At 36.6% G+C, this 18,861-nt stretch overlaps 1 protein-coding gene across 18 annotated transcripts in view; it reads right to left on the bottom strand.

Annotated features, from left to right (window-relative positions):
- The window catches only part of Dlg2 (discs large MAGUK scaffold protein 2), a 1,341,778-nt gene that overhangs the window by 442,215 nt on the left and 880,702 nt on the right, over window positions 1–18,861 (bottom strand). For all 18 annotated transcript variants that reach the window (XM_051192230.1, XM_051192231.1, XM_051192225.1 and 15 more), the window contains one exon: window positions 10,220–10,356. In XM_051192230.1, the coding sequence (XP_051048187.1) occupies window positions 10,220–10,356 (137 nt within the window). The remainder of the gene's footprint in view (window positions 1–10,219; window positions 10,357–18,861) is intronic.

Genomic DNA, 18,861 nt, shown 5'->3' with positions numbered 1-18,861 from the left:
AGATATGGCAAACATGGTTGATAATGGCACAGTTGATGATGAGAAATAATAAAAATAGTAGGATCAACATTTACTTAATATTCTTGGCCACATATTGGAGAACATATATGTATGTATGTATGTATTTGTTTTATGGATATGAATGTTTTGCCTAAATAGATTTGTGTACATCACATGCATGACTGGTGCCCAAGGTGATCAGAAGGGGACATTGGATCCACTGGAACTGAAGTTACATGATGAGCTGATATGTGGGAAATGAACCCAAGTCCTCTGCAAGAGGAGAAAGTGCTCTTAATGACTGAGTTATCAAAGGCATATACAATAAATGGAAGGAGGTTTAATACCGCTCACTGTCCTTTGAAAAATCTTAGTTTTGATGATTCTTTTATTTTAAGGCAGCCCCACCTTGACTAAAGAAAGTGATCATGCACAGCAGTAGATAATGCACATGGAAATGGATATTTTCTCTAAAAATTTGAACACCAAGTTAGGTATCTCTGCATGTTGTGATTAGAGCCCTAGAAACATCTGTGTTAAGAAAATAAAAGCAGGACATATTTATGGAGTTACAAAGTGTTTAGAAGTGGCACCAAATTTTTGTTTTGACAAGGGCTTAATGTCTTTCTCCCCAGGGTGCAGAAATCATACAGCTTGTTAATTATCAGTGAAAAAAAGATGGTCATTAAATCTCACCTATTAGTATTTTTTAAAGTGGGAAGTAGATTTTAAAGATAGACTCTCTGCAACCAAGAAAATTTTCAGACAAGAATTTAAGTCAATGGCAGATGTAGGGAGATGAGTGTGAAAGAGAGGATATTGGTTGGGTAAGTGTTAGTTTAAGATAGTGACAGCTTGATTGATTTTTATTTGGTGGCTGACCTTTGAAGCACTGACACAAATTTTGGTCCTGGAGGAGGTAGGTCATCGTATTATGAACAGAGCTCACCCATAGCAAGAGCACTTGCATTTGAGGCTGGGCAGATGCCTGGGTGGAGGGGCAGTAAAGTGATTGCCACGAGAGCCTGATGAACCGAGTCTGCATCTCTAGAACCCAGGTAAAACTGGACACAGTATTTCAAGCCTCTGAAATACCAGAATGTACTATAGGCAAATGGGGAACAGACCCAGGGGAATCTCCAAAAGTGTGGGGCCCAGATAGAGTGGCTTGCACAGTGGCAAAGAGATCCCATCTCAAACAAGGTGAAAGACAAGGAACAACTCCTGAAGGTTGTCTTGTGGTGTCCACACACATGCCATTGCATGAGCATGCCTATGTGTATAACACACACACACACACACACACACACACACACACAGTCACTGGATTTTTTTCACATGGCCTAAAACATGAGCTTCTGGTCTTGGTAGTGTCCAGCTGTTACTTTAGAAAGCCTATTTAGCCTTCCAAGCTTCAATTTTGTACTCTATAAAATAGGAATGGCAACAGTCATTGCCTTGAAGGGCTTTAGTAGTATATACTGGTCTATGGAAGGTAGCCGTACAGTAAAATACTTAATGTTGGTTCTTAACCATGTTACTATTTATTGCCATCATCTATCTTTCTTCCCAGGAAACTGGATTTCTTGGCACAACTTTCTTGCTGATCATTTTTCTGTGAACATCTGTGAACTGATGAGTTTAATTAGTGTTCTTCTGATGAGGCTTCTATGTGATCTTTAAAAAAAAATAGCAAAAAACAAAAAACAAAACAAAACAAAAAAAAAAAAACCCAAAAACCTGGACCAAAAATTATTCTTTTTGTGCTGAAGTCTTCAAAATTGTTTTTTCACAAAGTGGGTTTGTTTGGGTTAATTATGTGTGTGCACTATGCTATGAACTCTCAACATAAAGGGCCTACAGCTGGAGATGATTGTATGCAGAGAGAAGAGATATTTCATTGATTTATTAGCTATTCCTGTCATTGTTTTTCATCGCCTTTTGATTTTTTCTTTGAATTTTATAATCAAGTATTTGATTATCATGGTGAGTACTACCCAACTGGCCTGGTTTCAGGGAAAGAGATGAGGCGTGTTTAAATAAGATGCTGTCTGTGAGAAGAGTCACTCCTTGGAGGGGACATATGTGCAGCCTTGCCTCATACTTGCAACACTAAAGAGGACTGAGTCCCAGCACAAGACTGAGAAACTGGAGGTAAGATGACTCATTGTCTCAACAGATGAGATGGCATGGATTGGTACATTATATTCAGGGTAGCAAATAAGCTGAGAGAAGGAGGTGCTGGAGACCCACAGGAAGGGAATAGCCAGTTTTGTAGTCAATCAAGTAAGTATAAGTGAGTATCTTCATCCATCCCAATGTAACAATAGGAGGCTGGAAGGTAGGAGGACCATAATGAGCAGGATTCTGTGATGCAAGTTCTGAATACCTGACTTTTTATTTGCATGGAAGACTATTCATGACTGTGGGAAAAGATGGGGGAAATGATTGGGGACAGAGGGTTAGCTAAAAAGACAGTACAAGGAAATGTATGACTCACAAACACTGGAGAAAAATCCTAAACTCTACTGCTAAGTTTTAAAAATGAGACAAAGTAGTTGGTTGTTAGATCATGAAATAAATGAAAAAGATCATTCCAATGCAATAATATCAATGATAGGAATATAAAAATGCCTAATCTCAAGGGAAAAAGAAAACTTCTACAGTACATTGAAATAAGCTGTTGATAAAATTTCTTTTGAGATAATAAATCTTAATAAATAGGAAATATGTAGATATGGTTTTCTTTGGAGAATTGGTATTTTCTTGGTTTTAATGTTTTCAATATAGGATATGTATCAGCAATTTTTTTAACAAGATTAACTTAACTTGGGAAAAAAACAAAAACTTAAATAAAACAGAAAGAAAACGGGCCTCACATAGAGCAGTCTCAGGAGTAATTTGAAACTGAATGACAAAGAGGGCAATTTAAATTGATTAGAAACACTAACCATGTGTTAAACTTGGTTAAACCTGTGCATTCTTTAGGAATGGAGGACCTGCTCAATTTTAGTTGTGTTTTGTATGGTATTAATTGTCGAAAGGATTCATGTATAAGTACGTACACCTATAAGTCATATTCCTGAAGCTTAAAGGTTTCTCAGGTGATTTAAAGAGTGGTCAGGTTGGTTTCAGTTTCTAGTTTCATGATTTTGAGTTAGCGAATAACTTTTATGAGGAATTCCATATGTCAAATGAAGATAATGCTTGTGTTTATTTGGTGGTTTGTGTTTATGAGGAAGGAATGATGCCGTGAACTTTCAGAAACCCTGTATAAAGGACGTGCTATGCAGACAGAAACCAAATAATCATAGTCAGGCATGGAGCTACCACTGAGCCTGCTGCTGGAAATAGCTTCTCCCTGGTGGGAACTGCTGTCATCCCTTACTGTGCTCAACACTTACTCCTGCAGTACCTCTTCCTGCCTTTAACTGCCTTAATATTTTCAAGGGGGATGACAAAATCATATTTATTTATTTATTTATTTTTGCATTCTCTCCATGAAGTATTCTAAATATCTGGCACTTAACAAGGGTTGAAATGAGCTAACTATACTGTAAAATATGATTGTGACATGTCTAAAGGGATCAAATGTCCACATATTTTATTAAAAGGAATGGGGCAGCTGTGCTGAGTTCCTGTTTTCTATTTGTGTTAATTAGAGAGGTAAAGAAGAGGCTTGAAGGTCATTTAAACAACTGCACACACTTACTGAATGCTTGATTAGTGCCAGGTAGTATTTAAGGAGGGAAATGTTAAACAGAAAAAAGAACCCTGGTTCACCTCCACTTATAATGCACAGGGCAACGTGAAGCCAGGGCAATTCATGAGGTACAAAAGAAATTACATTAACATTTATCACATTTATGTTTATTTCTTGTTTAGAATATACTAAAATAGTGTCCTAGTTTGTTTTTTGTTAACATGATACCAACTAGTCATTTGAGAAGAAGAAACCTCAACTGAGAAAATTCTCCTGCTAGATTGGCCTGTGGACAAATCTATGGGGGCATTTTCTTGACTAATGGTTAATGAAGGATGGCCTAGCCCAGTGCGGGTGGTGATCACCTTCAGCCCTGAGGTATGGATGATATAATGGAGCAGGTTGAGAAAAGCCACCAGGTACAAGCTAGTAAGCAACACTCACTCCTCCAAGGCCTCTGCTTCTGCCTCAAGGATCCCACCAGGTTCGCTCCACTTTCCTCTGGAATGGAGTGTGACATGTGTGTTGCAAGAAAGTTGAAAGATGAAATAAACTGTTCCCTCCCTAAATTGTTTTAGGTCTTTTTTTTTATCATAGCGATAGAAACCATAATTAAAACACACGCATGTACGCACGCACGCACACACGCACACACATACCATTTAAAGACCTTTGTATGTATTAGTAGCAACTTCTTGTGCTTTGCTAGTGGAGTGAGTTAGTAAAATAACTTTAGGCTCAGGCACATAGCTCAGTGGTACATACTTGCTTTCTATATCCAAAGCCCTGTGTTTAATTCTTATCACCACAAAACAAACAAGCAAACAAATCAATAGTTAATTTTTATAAAACCAGTAAGTAGTATATGGAGAGGCTAAAACTATTAGCAGTGATAGATCAGTGCTTGAACTTTGAAAGACACTACACTACTGAAGTAGGATATAGTAACTTAGTGGTAGAATAGATGCATAGCATCCACAGGCTTTGGTTGAATATCCAAGACTACAAATAATAGTGATAATGATATTTGTGCATAGATTATGATACCTGTAGAGAAAGTTATATAAACAAGGTTAATACCCTGAGTATAAGAAAAATACAAAAAAAATCAACAGGAAAGATATAATCCTTAAATAAACTAAATCAACACAGTTGTGTTGACTTAAAATTTATTGCATTTGAGATAAACTAGAAGGGAGTACAAGTAATAATTATCCAGACTTTCTTTCTTTTGAAAGTGATTTTAACTGCAGAGGACAGAATGATAGCACTGTTCTGCACTGTAACCATCATCAGGGCCATCCTCAGGAAAGCAGGGACATCAGGAGAGAAGGCTCAGGTAGTGTAGGTCAAGTTCAGATTGATTCTTGCCTAAGGCCCATGAGAGAATCATTTGGAACTTAAAACCTGAACCAATATGACCCCACATCAGAGGTTTTGATTTGCTTATTTGGATTGATTGAGGACTGGATATTTACCATGTTCAAAAGTCAACCATGAGATTCTAGTGTGCAATGGGACTGAGAACTTGAGGCACAGAATAAATCTGTGAAGAGAATAGGACTTTAGAGAATCACTCTATAGGTCTGCATCTAATTGCATGATTTACCAGTTACACAGTAGTGGGGATTCTCTGAACTACAAGTGCCCTGAATACTGAGGGCAAGTGTGAGAAGACAGTTTGAGCTGTGAAAGTATGGAGGTGGCTTTCTCATGGGAGACTACAGTTAACGGTGCTTATCTAAGGTGGATTCCCACCACCTGCAAATGTTCCCATTTCTCATTCAGATAATTTCGACATATTTGCAATGTCTTCAATATGATACCATTTGTTACTGAGGGTTGAATAAAACCTAGCAGTTTTATAAAACTACCAAATTTAACCAGTTTAAATCTTCACAATCAATATTCAGAAACTGCATTAATTCTTATCCCACCCCCTAACTAATTTGATGTCATTACTTCATCCTTAGCTTAAGAATAAAACTAAGATCCTCTTACACATGACACAACCCAGAGGATGTTGTTCCCCTGAACTCTTGTCCTCGCTGTTTTGTAGTATCATTTTAACAAAAGAATCCCTTGATAAGTTTGAAAAATATGGAGTAAATAAAAACATTTCTTGATTAGACTCCTTCGTAGACTCCTTTCATATGCTTTTTATATGTAGATTTTCACATGTTCATAATATCATTTTTATATGTTCATTTGTTCTGTTTTAATATGCTTTTTATGTGTTCATTGGGGAGCCAAAATAGGGTCACATACAAATTTCAGAATTCCACAACTTATTATGATTTTATATTTCTTTAAAATAGCAAAGGGACAAGGCTAGTATTTAAAAACACTTACTAGGAAATGCTAATGTTAGGCAATGATACTGTGGTAAAGAGACCAAAAACAAAAAATGAGCACAGTTGCACCTGGGTGTGTAAAGTGATCTGGTAGAGTTAGTGGGTCTGCCTGTGACTAATACACAATTTGTCAAAGTCTGATCCCAGTGTTTCCCTCTTGACTTCAATGCCTTTATCATCCTTCCCTCCATTTACTACTTCCCTTTTAAGGAAAGAAGATGAATCCATTCTCTGCAAAAACTATAAATTCTCTTACTGACATTTTTCCCTTTAAATGTCAAGCAGAGGTTATAAGGGGAAAGTATAAGATTTTAAGCCTTAAATTATAACATGACAAGGAGCTTGACAAGCAACAACTAATGTTACTGCTGCAGAAATGACAAATGATCATTAAAGTCTCTGGTATTATGCACAAAAAGGTAAAAAGATCACATTTCTATAATATATTTGGCTCCAAGGAGCATCTTGCTAAGGCTTACAAAGAAACTGTGTATGGAAATATATAAGAAAGATGTTTTTTAAAACCAAAATTTCAATGTTGTCAACTTTCAACCATCTGTCTCAAGAAATTCAAGACTAATAATCTATTCACTCAGATCTCAACAGTATGTTCTAGTATTATCTACAAACACCCGCTGTCACTGGCATTCAACTAAACAAATTGTAGCAAAGGATATTAAAAATATTTAATGGGGAATCACAATATATACTAAGTAATTGGGTGATCATGAAACATGAGGTTGGTTGGCCAAATCACCTCATTTTAGACACTAGAAGCTTGTTGCAAAGAGGACAGTATAATTTTTCCTTATAGCATAATTGTGCAAAGCTCAGGTGGTACAAAATTTCCTATGTCTTTAAAAGTGGAGAATAAAATAGTAAGGAACCCAAAAACATTTTAAGTGGAACTTATCTATGAAAAATGTAAGTAAATGTGTAATAATATCTACTTCAAAATTGAGAGAAGAATGTGTCAAACATTTTAAAGGATTGGGCAGTGAAGATATGGTAATACAAACTTGTATATACATACAAAAGAGGGACTAATCCTTGCCATTTTATGGGGGCAGGGCTATGAATAAAGGGCAAGTTATAGAAAATTATTTTCAATGTAGTTATAAAAATATACAGTGGTGATTAGAATGTGACAGGTATCTTTGGAGAATTATTAAATGCTCCACTGTTAGTGAAGTGAAATATCACTTCATACAGTTGCTTTTCTGTGAGATTCTGAGGTTCCAAACAAAGATGACATTTAAGATTTAAATTCTGAAATGTAAAAACTTCCTTGTAAGGAAATGCATGTTTTATATTGTATGAATCAGGAAATGCCCAACATGCAGTCATCATAGTTTTGATGTCAAGGGTGTTATAGTTAAGACTGTGCTCACTCTCAAAAAGGCTGCAGTCTCAGGGGAAATGATTGGAGACTTAAGAACTGTGGAGATATAGTCACAAAAGTCTAAGGAAATTAGTAGGGGTTTTATATAAACTAATTTCTATTTGTTGCTATTCTCAGGATTTTGCTAAGCAAGGTCTTCTATTGAACTACAGCCCAACATGGAGTTTCTTTTTGGGGCCAGTGTACTTAAAACACTCTGAAAGGATAACATATTGGGGACATTTTCCTAAGGACTGAAAGAAGGAAATAGGGTAAACAGCTTCAGAAAGAATGGCATATTTAGAGAAAAATATGCAGAGTGCTGCAGCTGGCAAGTCACAGAGTCTAGATCATGTGCACTTCCTTTTGGGGGAGAAGAGAGGAAGAGCAGGAAAAATAGACATTGTTAGTAGGGGCTAAACAGAGTGACAGGAGAGCAGTAACAGATATTTTGGGGGCTGAATTAAAATAATTGGTGTTCAGGGTAGGGTAGCTTCACTAATTCTTTTGTTTGTTTGTTTATTGTTTCTATTTCAGGGCCAGTATTTTTTTCTTTTAGAGTAGGTTAAAGTGAGCCATTTTCTTTCATTCCTAGATTCCACTTGCCAGTTACCTTGAAAGTACTAATTATGTCTTTCGCTATATAGGACAGAAGTGACCTATTATTATTGAAGGTTCATTTCTTTTAAACCATTCATGCCTAAAAACTTAAAACAGTGAATAATTGTGTTATAGGTATTTTTGAACTTAAATATAAAAATATCATGTGAAAATACCACAGCATCTGAAAAAATTTTTTGGTAGAATTATATGGGTGTGGAGACCTTTTTTCATAGACTTTGAAAATAAGTACAGATTTAGGCATGGCTAGAAGAAATCAGCAGGCAGATCTAGCATAATTTCACAACAGGTGAAGGAATGATGGGAAAGTCACAGCTAAACTCTTTATATGTCAAAGGTGAAGCCTGTTCTAAGGCAGCCATTATTTGAAAATGAGTTTCCACTTCATTTTTTATGTATCACTATGAAGAAGATAATTTCACACTTTATTCGAATGTCAATATTTCAAGTAATAAAATTTATATTATGAGTGAAAAATGTTCATATCTCAAGTCGCTAAAATATTTTTTGTTTGAAAATGAAACAGCATAATAAGATCAACTTTTATATCCAAAGCATACAATGAAACAAAAGTTTCATAGGTTCTTGAGAAGGAAAAAGTGGTGACTTTAGGTAGTCAAGAAATTGAACTCTAGTTATAAGTTTGATATTGGTGTCTTATTTTTTTTCTTGTCCAATTTGACTGGATGTTTTCTCACAGCAGAGGTCCTTCCAGAAGAGTGGCTGCCCTTTGGGAAATGGTAGTTGGATGGGATAATTGTTAAATGACTAACTAAATAGTAAGCAAAGGGAGGAGGGACAGAATTGACAGATTCAAAAAATTGAATGCCATCCCATGTGGAGGAAACAGTTATGCTTGAGGTGATGAACATGTATGGACAGTCAGATTGCCTCAACTGGAAAGGCTAAGTTAGTAAATGTCTCTAGACCTGTTTTATAGGTTACCTTATAAAGAAGTATAGGAAGTTCATGAAACTCAATATATACAAAATACAGAGATTAATTCAGTTCAAAGGCATTCACAACTACAAGATAATCCACATGGATTAAATATAAGCTCCCTAGAGGCTAAAATAAGAATAGCTAATAGAAAACTCTGATGCTTAACTGTCAAAACTTAACATATATCATGAAATGATCTTTTTATTAAGTTGCATTCTACTCTGCCTTTAACACTTTTTATAAAGAAAGAGGAGATAATAGCTTCTTGTAGATATAGTCATCTTAAGTAGTTAGACAGGCATAATCAGGCTTGGGAGCCCTTAGAGCTTTGGATGAACCCTTCCCTCATAATTGGCTTTTTGACTCCACCTCTGGGTTTCCATGGTAACTCTATGAAGAAGAGAATCATTATTGCTCTCTAAAGTTATAAATATCTATATGAATAGTTGGAGGCTTCAGGGTTTTGTTGAGGCCATTAAAAGAAAGATACTTCCTCCCTGGCCCTTGGATAGAGAGGATATTATAATATATTCCAGAGGTTCAAACATTACATATTATTATTGTCTCCTGCCTTAAGCAGTTATATTGCTGAACCTGTCAATAACCTAGTCAGGAGACCATTGCTCATGAAAACCAATTGATTAGAGAGCACCCTAAAGAGATAGAAGTAATAATTACCTCTTTAATGAGAAAATGTCCCTTCCTAATAGTCCTTCCCATGGTGCAGCATTGAATCTCCAACATGCAGCACTGCTAAGTCTGTCTGCTTTTCTGTTTCCATCTTTATATGTTGTTTTCTTTCAGATACTGAACAAATGTCTACGTATGCTTTTTCCACTCTTTCTTTGACGCTTCTGTTTTCTTTCTGCGGCACAACTGTTTGCTGATTGCTATTGCTGTACTGAATGTTAAAGGTGAGCCCTAATCTGGTAAGATTGCTAGCCAAGAAGAAGAAAAAAGAATCCATCTTTCTGTCAGCAAGAGAAAAATAAAAGGGCCTGTGAGATGCAATCTGATAGTGGCCATCTGCAAATCTGGAGTAGTGCCTTCGCAGAAATGAAATAACAGGGTTTGGACTTCTGAGGAAATATATTTGTGTTGTTTAAGCCATATAGTCTAAGGTATTTTGTTACAGCTTCCCAAGCTAAGACAGTCATCACACAGTGAGAAAGAAGAACCTTACAAAGTTGTGGACAGTTTTGTTGGGGTCATACTCACCATTAGTAGTCTGTCTCCTACTTGCAACCTTCCATCCTTCTGTGCAGCCCCACCATCAATAATTTTTGTTACATAAATGCTGTTGTCTCCAGGAATGTGCTGGTTCCCCACCCCTCCAGCAATACTGAAGCCTAAACCTAGTGGAAAAGAACAGAAAATGAGAAGCAAATTAGGTCTATAACAACAACTGAAAATATTTTTAGTAAGTTCGTTTTTTTTCCCTAGTAAATGGCACCAAGGATTCTACTGAAATCAGCTTTGATATCTAAATATTTGAAGGGCTTATTGAGTTTGGCTAATGAAGCAAAGATCATTTAGTCAATCATATATGAATTTCAGTTTTGTTCTAATTGAAGACTGGGCCCCTAACCACTATTGTTTCCCAGCTAATAAGGCCATGATGAGCAACTGGTCAGAACAAGGATGCAGCAAAGGATAATGTTCTTATTGCTTTGAGTAAAAGTTGTATTTTTGTGTTGAGCCAAGAGAAACACAGGTGCAGTTGTTGACTGTGCAGAGCCCAGGGCTCATGTTCATGGTCATTGCTACTCTAGTACAGAAGGAGCTGCTTCTTGATGTTTTCACTAATGTACTGGAACATGTCTTGACTTATGACTTTCTTTGTCTGCTAATATAATAAACTTCATGAAACTTCTTTCCTGTTGGAACATAGAAATTGGGGTAATCTAAATCTGTGTCCCCAGGCTGTTGTCACAATACTGGGCTACAAAATGAACTACTCCTTATCCCCTTTGAGGTGAGAGTTATATATTTCTGCTGAGTCCAGAGAAACACAGGTGCAGTTCTTGGCTGTATAGAGCACGGGGATCATCATCATACTCACTGTTATTCTAGCATAGAAATAAGAACCACAACCATTTGGGGTGCAATGGGACACTCTTGGTATTTCAGAATGAAAACTACAGTTAGAAGGACCTCGTTCAGATGTGAGATCAGCCAATGATACACTAGATGTTTTCATGTCACCATTTCAAACAGCTGATGAAAAAATGATGGGAGATGCTCTTTTTAACATTACTTCTTTGGCTTGTTGTTATATTTTTAAAACTCCTGGGACTTAGTGTTATTAACTGACTGTTAGGTTCCAAACCTGGGATAAATGGCTGAGGCACCTACTTAACATATCAAATCAAATCTGGCCACCAGTTCTCCCTGCATCCCCCAGCCATTACTTGTTACAGGGACCTCCTGGCTGGCATACTCCTACCCTATCCTAAACATCTCCAGCCCAAGGGCTGGGCTGCCCTTTCTACAGCTGCCATTCCCTATATAATCCAGTTAATTTGGTTACCCCACTCTCTTTTGAACCTCTTGGCTGATGCACCAATTTCCCCTCTTCCCCCCCTCTTCCACTCTCCATGTACCCACATGATTCTGGGTCATGTCCACTCTGGACTCTCCCAGTTGTCTCTGCCACTGACTATGCTCTGCCTTTTATCTTAAATAAGTTTTGTCCTCCACCATACCTAGGAATTTGTTATGTTCTTCCTTTTTATTTCTATTTTTTTATTCACTAATAGTGATGCTATTGACAAACAATGTGAATGACCCTAGTATTCAGCCTTCAAAAGTTCCCAGAAAAAAGCTGGACCTTGAACAGAAACTTCTAGAGGACTAATTAATTGAGTAGAATTTTAGTGATTGTGGAGAGATTTGGAATGTTTCAAGTCCAGAGCCAAAATACCTTGAGCTCTCTTTAGCCTTCTCGATAGCCATTTATTGTCTTCCTCGATTCCTTATCTCACAGCTCTTGACAACTAGGTAAATCATTTAGGATGTATACACAGATGCTTGATTTCCCTTTGGAGGCATTGACTTAGCCAACCACTACCTTATTCCTATGCTGAAGCTAAGAGGGTCTTCAGATAGCATCTGAGGCCTAAGGCAGAAGTTTCCTGCTTTGCCATAACTCACCTCCCTATTCTTCTACAGACATATTTGAAAAGTGTCTTGATTTCTGATTTTCTTTGTTCTGTTAAAAAAAAAATCATGAAATTGCATCCATGTTGGGACAGGGAATTTGGGGTAATCCAAGTCTGTGTTCCCAGGCTATGGACACTCATACTCTTTTACAGGACAAATCATTTGTTATCCTCTTTGAAGTGTGAGTTGTATTTTTGTGCTTAGAGTCTTAAGAATAAAAATAAGACACCTTACTTTTTATAATAAATGACGGAATATATGATAATTTCAATCGTGGACTCTTGTACTTTAAGAGGTGAATTTTACTCTGGTTTGCAAAATGCTTATTTTTATCTAACTATGGAAAGATATAGTAAGAGCAGAATAATCTACTGACTATAAAGTAATTGTAAAGAAATGATTGATATACCCTTTGAGAATATGATTCACTATGTATTCAGTAAAATGCTCATAGTATATATTTTCATCTAGAAATATAATTAACATGCAAGTTACTAAAAATTACATAAAGAGAACAGTCAAAGTCCAGTAAAATTAGACACGATTTTGTGACTTTCTTGGCTTAATAAAAACATTAAAAAACATACATTGAATAAATTATAAAGCAGTTATAAATTTTTGGTACTTTAATAACAATGGAAAATGATTTTAAAATTAACTATTTCATTATTCTTTTGATTATTAATACAAAGTAAATTAAATATATGTTTTAAGGCAATATACATAATGGAAAATTGATGACCTAGAAAATTATAGTTATACCCTGGAATTATATTAAAAAAAGAAATGGTTTTGTTAAATGAACTATAGTAGTTGTTAAAAGAAATGGAAAAAGGATTCAAATTGATAGGGCAATTAAAATAAGTGTTATATAATTTCCTACTGAAGTTTGTAATCATTCTTCATTGCTACTTGCCACCCCATAGAACTCTGAATACATTTGTCTGCTTATGAGTTAAAAGAATGTGTTTCCTAAGCAATGACCAAAGAATAAATAAAATGTATATAAACTGGCTTTTTCTATGAACTTTAAAATATGCATTAGCTCATATTGTCCAAAACTGTAATTCCAGTGGATACCAGAGCATAAGATTTTTTTAAAAATGTATTTTTAATACTTTCACTGTCACCTTAAGTCTACTGCATTTGTAGCACAACAGAGGTCATTCCAAATACTGTAAAGAAAAAGGTTAAACACATATCCAGGAACTCTGATTTACACCCACTAGACAAGCAATAAATGCCAAAGACAATCTTGGCTCCTGAGAGCTATGGAACACATTACCACCATAAAGAAGATTAAGTCCCACAAAGAGAATAACTGTATAGTTGACATTTGAAGTCGAAGACAGTACCAAGACCATGAAATCACATGAATACTGTGGACATAAATTTGTCAGCTGAAAACTATTTCTTTCTTTTCTTTTGAGATTAGGTTTATGTACTTTTTATCTAGTAGCTCTACTCAAGGTGAAGTCAGGTATTTTTAGTACATATATCTCTGAGACCCAGAGAATGATCTGATGGCACACAACTACACATTTCTCTTATTTTGGTGATTTGTGGATACATTTTAAACCAACCCACATTTACTATCAAATGTTTTACAGGTATTATTCTTTTTATGATTTTGGTGTATTCAGATAGTGTTTCACTGTGCTGTCCAGCTTGTCCTTGAACTCAGGATCTTTCTGCCACAGCCTCCTGGGTACTAAAATGACAGGTGTGCATACCATGCCTGGCCATATTCCAGATATTCAGTACAACATGGTACATAATGTGAAACTTATGCTTACATGTTTTAAGATTGGAGGCATTCTCATTCATTCATTCATTCATTCATTCATTCATTATCTACATATTCATTCAACCAACATCTCCTAAATATATTCTATGGTTTTCTTGGTTTGAGATAGGGTTGTATTTAGCATTTATGAAGCCAATGCTAGACTTGAATTCCTGATCCTTCTTTCTCTACCTCCAAATGTGAGGATTACAAGCATACATGTCCGTGGCCATCCACTCAATGATCGTGCAGACAATTTCTGTTCATTGTGTCCCAGAAAGGCATCCTGGTATATTTATCTTGGGTATAATAGACAGAAATTGGCTTTATTCAAATATCTAGATGCCTGAATCTGATCTTTGTATTAAGCATTGTCTTTACTATGTACTCCACTGTGATGTTAGATTTAATTGTCCAGTTGACACAATCTAGGTCACCTAGATAGTCTCAGCATGGAATTGTATAGATCAGTTTCCCTTTACCTATGTGTGTGGGGCATTGTGCATTGTCTTGATTATGTTAACCAATGGAGGAAGAGTCAGTGTAAAGGTGGACAGTACCATTCCATGGTGTTGGGCTCTGGATTCTGTACAAGGGGAGAAAGTGAGCTGAGCATGGCAGGCACACATTCATTCATTGCTCTCTGCTCTTGAATAAGGATATATGTAACCAGCTGCTTCAAGTGTCTGCCACCTTGATCTCCCTGTGATAATGGGTTATGCCATACAATTTTGAAGTGAATAAGTATTTTTTTCCTTAAGGTGTTTTGTCAGGGGTTCTATCATAGCAATAGGAAAAGAAATAAATATATCTACTCAATCACCATAGCCTACTTTCCATTTTATCCTAGCATTTATTACTTTGTAGTGGTGCTCCCTTTGTGAGACAGGCTGGCTATGCAGGTAAGGCTGGCCTTGGATTCTTGGGTTCATGCAATCTTCCTTCCACAGCCTCCCATCAGCTTTGTCTACAGGTACACACCACTGATGGGAGATGTCATTCTGTAAATGAATAAAGCACTTTTGGCAAATAGGAAAGCAAATTAGGTGGGACGAGGAGACAAGGAGGATTCTGGGAGATGTAATAGGAGAGTCAAGATGTAGGGACTTGAGGGAAGAGGTCTGAACCCTCTCTCTGGTAAAATAAGACCACGTGAAAACACGTAGATGAATAGAAATGGGTTAATATTTAAGACAGAGCTAGCCAATAAGAAGTGCTAGTAACAGGCCAACAGCGTTCATTATATCTAACACATCTCTGTGTGTTATTTGGGGCTGATGCAGCTGTGGTGCAAAAACTGCTCGTAATACACCACCATATACTTTTTATGGTTTATATTTTTGATGAAAACCCAAGCTCTACAATGATATGGATTTTTGTTTTTATATTGTACAAATAAAGAAAAGCTAGGCATGGAAGTTTCAACATGAATATATTCTCAGTGAGAGAAAGGACAAAAGACTATAAAGGAGAAAGAGAGGCACACATCTCTGAAAAAAATTCTCCTAAAGATAAGATTGGTGTCTTTGAGTTACTGAGGGGCAGAAAACTGAACAGTCACTGCAAGGAAGTAGTGAGTATGCGATGCACTTCTCTGCTTTTGGAGAACTTAAATCAGCTTTCTACTTTCAATCTGTCCAGAGATTTGCCAATTGTAGAGCAGAAAAAGGTCAGCGGCAGAGCCAGCATCTCATCCTGACTTCTTTATCTAACAACTTTGGAAATTCCTTTCTCAATTTTTTTCATCTGAAATAAAAGAGTGGACATCTCTATATCCTATAGAGATTGACACATAGTAGACTCTGGATAAGTGCAATCCTCTGCTTTCAGTAAGCGCCTCAGGTTGCAGAGAATATCAGACACTTAAAATACTCTTGACAGGATGTGTACAAGGGTGATAGAGGTGGAGAGAGAGTGAGAGAGAGAGAGAGAGAGAGAGAGAGAGAGAGAGAGAGAGAGAGAGAGAGAGAGAGAGAGAGATCTTGCTTCTTAAAGGGTCTGGAAAAGGATCAACAAAGGGTCCACATTTCATCTTCATCTGAGGTTGAAGGAGAATTCATAAAGGAGAATGTACCTTTTACTCCACTTTCTCTCTGGATTCTAGACACACTGAATGACTTGGACACATGGTACCAATGAAACCCAGTTCTCCTGAATTTGGCACAGAAGCAAAACACTAAGAAAACATGTATTTGTGGTGTGATAAACTATACCTACCAAAGTAGTACAATACAATTATAAATATTTGAGTCAGCAATGCTAAAAATGCCCAAAATCATGGCTTTTAGGAAATAAAAACTCTGATTGGCCTCCATTTAGAAAGAAGACTTCATTTAAGTATATAACTCTGAACTACAAAACTAGTCAACCCTAAAATTAACTCAGTGAAAAGACTTGTTAGTGCCCACCTTTGTACTACCCACTAATGGAACTTTGGTCATTAAAACAAAAATATTCCTATTGATGCTGGCTACATACAAAGCTAACACAGAAAACTATATAATCAAATCACAAAAGGAAATACAATCAACAGACCTTCCTGGGATCCAATAAAGGATAAAGATATTGCAAATTCAAACAGGGAATACCCTAAGTAATTAAAACAATGTTTGACAAGTGTGGATATGCCCATAAATTTTGGATTTACTCCAAATTTTTGATGTATTCCCGAATTTACTTCCTTGGGTTAGCATAGAAGGCACAGGTACAAGGAAGGCACACAAGAAGATTGCTAATGCCTTTAATTGACCTGTTCCCATACAGAACATCTTCTTCACTGTCTAAATAGAGAAGCCAGTGAGTGGATCACTGTTCACACTTTAGCGGTTGTCTGCCTACACTGAGGGGGAGGTGTCAGCGAGAGGCGGGGGCTGAAGCTGAATTCTTGGCAGCATAAATTGATACTGTGGTTTAGAAGCTCAGAATAAAATGAAATACTTAAAAATGTTGTATGATCACAATGTGCCCATACATTCCTTGTGGGTGCAAAGCACTGAGCTTTATGATAGCTGAGAACCATTCAATAACTTGCTTCAACATTATTTTAAGTGACTTTACTGGGACAGCCCTTGAGGGCTTTTCCAAACAGTTTGATATTATTAAACAGCTTGGTTCTGTCACATCTTACTTAGGCTCTGCCAGTGAGGATGTTTAGTGCTTTATAGAAAGCACTCCTGATATTCTACAATTCTGTCTGTGTTTTATTGAATGAGAAATACAGAATTGGTCCTGAACTCTAGCTGTTCCATCTTAGAACACACCTACCCTCATTGGCAACATCATATTTGGATGCATACACATGCCAATTAAAATGAAAGACCCAAAATAAATAAAACAATAAATAAAAGAAAAGAAAGAAAGAAAAGAAAACCGATCCTATGCATCTGTTCAATACTGATGCCAGGCTCTTTTGTCATCTCTTTACATTTGGAAAGAAAAACTGCTTGACATAACCAGCTATGTGCCTTTTATTTTTATTTGTGAGATGACTGAATCCCTTTGCTCACAGTGGATCTTTGTAATTAAAAGTCAAAACCGACGTGCTTATTCTTTGAATGCTTTCTAGGTCCAAAGGACAAAGTTTCAGAGTTGAGAAAAGTGGCCCTTTGAAAAATCTCAATGGTGCTCAACATTCCTTATAGGGTCTTTCACAGATTGCCCAGTTAACTGCTGTGGCCAATCCTAGTGACTTTCCTCCTAGTCCTATTTCTTTTCTTTCTTTTTCCTTTTCTTTCTTTTTTTTTTCCAGACAGGGATTCTTTGAAACCTATCCTGGAACTCGTTCTATAGGCCAGGCTGGCCTCAAACTCACAGAAATCCAATCTGCCTGCCTCTTCTTTCCCAGTGCTGGGATTAAAGATGTGTGGCACCACTGCCCAGCCTAGTCCTTATTTCACGAGGCTCACCTATACTTTTGGAACATCACTTTCATGACTGCTGCTTTCTCTGGCTCAAAAGGAGGAAGCAATCCTGTTTTCTAAATCTAAATCTGCCCATCATAGAATAATGCTTGGTTTTCCTTCATTGTTCTCTGGGGTTGGCTATTCTTTCATATCTGAAAAGATAATACTCTTAAACACCTAACAGCCCTTCTTCTAAGACCAGAAGTTTATGGACATTGGTCTCTATATAGTTCCCAGTGCCATTGACCATACCCAAAATCCTCTTAATCTCATCTTCCTCATTTCACATGCCAGTTTCATTGCAGATACAATTTAAGGTGAGTTTAGACTGGATAGATGTATGCTTTACTCCAATGACTGATGTCCTGACAAAAAGAGGAAATCTGGACCCAGAAACACACAGGAAGAATTCAAAGGATGACAGAAATTGATATTGGAAGAATGAATTTATAAACCAAGGCATAGCAAAGGTTTATAATGATCTTAAAGTTGGGAAGACCCTCTCTAAAAGGAATCAAGCTGTTGCATCTTCGCCTCATATCTGTAGCCTCAAACCCTGTCAGAGAACATATTTGCACTGTCTTAAACCATTCACTTAAAGTACTTTGTTATGATTGGCTTGGGAAATGACTATAACATCCATTTTTCTGGGCTTGAGTGGTTATATTTATATACAGATATTTCTTTTTAAATAAAAGTCTTACTGATACACCACTATATGTAACTAATTGTATTATTACTTCTTACTGTAGTGAGAGTGGCTGTGTAAAGTAAAAACAAGTTCCATTGGGTGAAGAGCTCAGCCAATTATCCAGAAATTTCCAGTGTAAGTCCTGGAAATGTGATATGCCTTTGCACTTACTCTTACTACATTGCCAGGAACATTGCTAAGGGAGTTGACACTTCTATCTTTCATAACATTATCTTGTTTACATGACTACTTTTCTGTTTTCTCAGATGTCTTAGCTTGCATATGTGTTGCATTCATGTGTACATGTCCTCATCTGCAC

The sequence above is a fragment of the Phodopus roborovskii genome, unplaced genomic scaffold, assembly GCF_943737965.1.
Source record: "Phodopus roborovskii unplaced genomic scaffold, PHOROB, whole genome shotgun sequence".
Lineage (NCBI taxonomy): Eukaryota > Metazoa > Chordata > Mammalia > Rodentia > Cricetidae > Phodopus > Phodopus roborovskii.
Note: the sequence above shows the minus strand (reverse complement) of the source record. Positions and strands in the feature narration are given on the sequence as shown.